The sequence below is a fragment of the Sander vitreus genome, chromosome 8 (genome assembly GCF_031162955.1).
Source record: "Sander vitreus isolate 19-12246 chromosome 8, sanVit1, whole genome shotgun sequence".
Classification (NCBI taxonomy): Eukaryota; Metazoa; Chordata; class Actinopteri; order Perciformes; family Percidae; genus Sander; species Sander vitreus.
In genome coordinates, this window is record NC_135862.1 from 1,148,395 (window position 1) to 1,153,394 (window position 5,000).

Here is a 5,000-nt window from a genome sequence, read left to right on the forward strand (position 1 = left end):
ACACACACACACACACACACACACACACACACACACACACACACAGAGAGACACACACACACACACACACACACACACACACAGAGAGACACACACACACACACACAGAGAGAGACACACACAGAGACACACACAGACACGCACACACACACACACAGAGAGACACACACACATACATATATATATATATATATATATATATATATATATACATATATATATATACACACACACACACAGACTCTCTCACAGATACAGTTGTGTGTGTAATGGTGATCATCAGACGTTCTATTGTTGGCTAGTTTCCTTTATAATCAAACATGGGACTGTGGGCTCCATGTTTGTAATGTAGAGTAATGGAGTACAGAAGAAGCAGCTCACACACACAAAGCTGAATGAAAAGATAAAGCTGTTACTTAGCAACGCTCGACTCTGAAGCAGCAACTTAACGCAGCGACACACAGTTATCCAGAAGAAAAGCCCGACTATGAGACGGCCCGGGGCGCTGTGTTTCTGACCAGCTGCTAATAACTTGATCTGCAGCGGAGGGAGGCCTCGCCACGCGGGACTAGACCGCTGACTGCTCTTACAAACGCCGTTTAAAGGATCAGTTCACACAAAACCACACAGAGGAAACACACTCCTTCTGTTTAACCTCAGTCTCACAGGAAACAATCAACTCACTGGATGACAGCTTAAACATGTTCAGCACAATGACAGAGAGGCAAACGGGAGGCTAAAGAGACGCAACAGAGAGGCAACAGAGAGGCTAAAGAGACGCAACAGAGAGGCTAAAGAGAGGCAACAGAGAGGCAACAGAGAGGCTAAAGAGAGGCAACCGAGAGGCTAAAGAGAGGCAAACGGGAGGCAACAGAGAGGCAACAGAGAGGCAACAGAGACGCAACAGAGAGGCTAAAGAGAGGCAACAGAGAGGCTAAAGAGACGCAACAGAGAGGCTAAAGAGAGGCAACAGAGACGCAACAGAGAGGCTAAAGAGACGCAACGGAGAGGCTAAAGAGACGCAACGGAGAGGCTAAAGAGAGGCAACGGAGAGGCTAAAGAGAGGCAACGGAGAGGCTAAAGAGAGGCAACGGAGAGGCTAAAGAGAGGCTAAAGAGACGCAACGGAGAGGCTAAAGAGAGGCTAAAGAGACGCAACGGAGAGGCTAAAGAGAGGCAACGGAGAGGCTAAAGAGACGCAACAGAGAGGCTAAAGAGACGCAACAGAGACGCAACAGAGAGGCAACAGAGAGGCTAAAGAGAGGCAACAGAGAGGCTAAAGAGAGGCAACAGAGACGCAACAGAGAGGCTAAAGAGAGGCTAAAGAGAGGCAACAGAGAGGCTAAAGAGAACCCAGGTAATGTAAGTCAATGGAGGCCAAACGGCGTTGATAAACACGCTAAAAAGCGAGTATGCGTCTTGATAACGCCTATAGCCTGGAGCCAGCCTGGAGCCGGTGTGGTCTATAGCCTGGAGCCGGTGTGGTCTATAGCCTGGAGCTAGCCTGGAGCCGGTCTGGTCTATAGCCTGGAGCCGGTGTGGTCTATAGCCTGGAGCTAGCCTGGAGCCGGTGTGGTCTATAGCCTGGAGCCGGTGTGGTCTATAGCCTGGAGCTGGTGTGGTCTATAGCCTGGAGCCGGTCTGGTCTATAGCCTGGAGCCGGTGTGGTCTATAGCCTGGAGCTAGCCTGGAGCCGGTGTGGTCTATAGCCTGAGCAGCCTGGTGCTGGTCTGTAGCCTACAGCCTGGAGCCGGTGTGGTCTATAGCCTGGAGCCAGTGTGGTCTATAGCCTGGAGCCGGTGTGGTCTATAGCCTGGAGCCGGTGTGGTCTATAGCCTATTTTAGGACATGGCACAGGGACAAATCAAGAGATGCAACTTTTCTGCATAGTTATTCATTTAAAACTGCCACTGTTTACTGTTTACGCTGTTGTCGACTACGGGGGGATGCGGGAGTATTTTCCTCCAGAAAGGGGGCGTGGCTATGAGACCTTCCTTCTGATGACGTTTGGTCGGCGTAACGTACGAGCTGCAGTAGCAGCCAATCAGATCAGAGCGGTGATTGTCTGGCGGGGCTGAGTGTTAACAGCTGTAACAATTATTGATTATTGACCCTTGTTTTGAAAGGAATCACTGGTGAGTATGTGCTGCTGTGGGTTTATAATCAGAGGAGTCCTCTTTAAAGAGCCCATATTATGAAAGAAATCTCTTTTTCTGTGATTTGGGGAGTTCTTTAGTGTCTCTGGTGCTTCATACAGACGTTGATAACCCTCCATGCTGTTCTGAGTGAGATACGGTTTCTGAATGTGTCCTGTCTTCAGTCTCTGGGTCAGCTGGTCAACATCTGCACGGCTTTCTACGTCACTAGCTGAGACGAGGGGGCTAGGGGGCTAACCGTTAGCATGCTAGCTCGTTCTCAATGGCAGAACACTGCTACAACACACACTAGTTCACCATAATCTCCAAAAGAACTACTTCCATGTCCCTGTTCTGCAGGTATTCACACAAAGGTGGAAGTGTTCCCTCGTTTAGAAGAAGTCTCCCAGCTAATCCTGCCTTGTTCTACTGAAGTTGGAGAAACAGCTAGCTAGCTCATGTAGTCCTTACCTAGCTACTGAGCATGTAGTCCTTACCTAGCTACTGAGCGTGTAGTCCTTACCTAGCTACTGAGCGTGTAGTCCTTACCTAGCTACTGAGCGTGTAGTCCTTACCTAGCTACTGAGCGTGTAGTCCTTACCTAGCTACTGAGCGTGTAGTCCTTACCTAGCTACTGAGCGTGTAGTCCTTACCTAGCTACTGAGCGTGTAGTCCTTACCTAGCTACTGAGCATGTAGTCCTTACCTAGCTACTGAGCATGTGCGACTGCCAACAAAGATGTTCCAGCAGTGAGAGGTCTCACTCTGTAGCTAAAACAGAGACCTGAACACAGGGTGAAAAGAGGAGCTGCAGCAATGAGCAGAACAACAACAATATGAAACCATGTAAACCTGTTCTGATACAACCTCTAAATGCAGTTATGAAGCTGAAAGTGAGCATAACATGAGCACTTTTAACTTTGTTTGTCTTGTAAAGACGTCTGCTGCAGCTGTTCTGCCTTCAGAATACAGATGTCAGCGCTGCAGAAACATGGCAGGACTAAGAGCTTCCCCTGCCTCTAATCTGAGCTGCCAGAGTCTTTAATTATTAGACTCAGTCGAGGACACAAAGTGCAACGTGTCAGTCTGGAGATTTTCTGTATTTCTCTTTATGTTCAGACTCAAAGCAGCAGTGAATGTGTCTCCTAAAGGCCGTTACGCACCCAATCAGACGGCCGTTACGCACCCACCAGACGGCTGTTACACACCCACCAGACGGCCGTTACGCACCCACCAGACGGCCGTTACACACCGACCAGACAGTAAAGCCAGTGTGACTGATCAGTCTCCCCGAGTCGGTCCTAAAAGTTCCTCAGAACAGAAAAAAATGAAAACCGGCAGCTGATTGGACGAAGGCGTCACCTGGGTCTGGTTTCTCCAGAAACTCAAAGCCAGACCGTCATGGCGTCTCGTTCAGAATACGATCTCATATTGGACGTGATCCAAAAATACAGAAATTCTGCTGCTGTTGTTGTTGACTCCTCTCTTCCTCTCCTGTTTCCTCTCCTCTCTTCCTCTCCTCTTCCTCTCCTGTTTCCTCTTCCTCTCCTGTCTCCTCTTCCTCTCCTGTTTCCTCTCCTCTTCCTCTCCTGTCTCCTCTTCCTCTCCTGTCTCCTCTTCCTCTCCTGTTTCCTCTTCCTCTCCTGTTTCTCTTCCTCTCTTCCTGTCTCCTCTTCCTCTCCTGTCTCCTCTTCCTCTCCTGTTTCCTCTTCCTCTCCTGTTTCTCTCCTCTCTTCCTCTCCTCCTCTCCTCTAGAAAAAGGTGGTGGAGCAGCTGAGGAAGGAGCTGCTGGTGAAGCAGGAGCCGGAGACCAAGCTGCAGCTGCACGTCCAAACTCCTCCAGCAGGAGACATGAAGCAGAGCCAGCAGGTATGAACACACACACACAGACAAACAACACACTAATGCAGACACACACACACAGACACACACACACACAGGCACGCACAGACACACACACACACACACACAGACAAACAACACACTAATGCAGACACACACACACACACACACACACACACAGGCACGCACAGACACACACACACACACACACACACACACACACACACACACACACACACACACACACACACACACACACACACACACACACACACGCACGCACAGACACACACACACACACTAATGCAGACACACACACACACACACACACACACTCATGCAGACACACACACACACACACACTCATGCAGACACACACACACTAATGCAGACACACACACACAGACACACACACACACAGGCACGCACAGACACAGACACACAAACCCACACACAGAGACACACACAGAAATGCATGCATGCACACACAGACACACACTCATGCAGACAAACACACACACACACACACACACACACACACTCATGCAGACAAACACACACACACACACTCATGCAGACAAACACACACACACACACATGCAGACACACACACACACACACACACACACACACATGCAGACACACACACAAAAAACTAAGGAAAAAAACCCTCTTAATAAACGTTTCTCCCTGAATCAGACGCTGACGGTCACCACGAAGACTCTACCTCTGGTGCTGAAAGCTGCCGCCACGCCCGCGCTCCCCGGCTCCGTGCTGCCGCAACGCCCGGCCACCGTCGCCGTGGTAACCACAGCTATCACCAAACCCGACTTGCAGAACGCCCCCATCAACCTGCAGGTGGCCAGCAAGCTGACCAATCAGAGCGCAGAGCCCGTGAGGCTGGTATCCAAGAACGCCATGCTGGTAAGATTCTTAACGGGACTCACAGTTCGCTGTGTGGCTGAAATCATACGTTACATCACACTATGATACGATGTAGCGCCATTCTTTGGAAGGGTGTCGAC

At 49.9% G+C, this 5,000-nt stretch overlaps 1 protein-coding gene across 1 annotated transcript in view; it reads left to right on the forward strand.

The window, feature by feature from the left end:
• Nucleotides 1–5,000, forward strand: part of phf21ab (PHD finger protein 21Ab) — a 56,106-nt gene that overhangs the window by 20,526 nt on the left and 30,580 nt on the right. Inside the window, 2 exon segments of the mRNA XM_078256308.1 lie at nucleotides 3,889–4,002; nucleotides 4,675–4,899. Of these exon segments, the coding sequence (XP_078112434.1) occupies nucleotides 3,889–4,002; nucleotides 4,675–4,899 (339 nt within the window).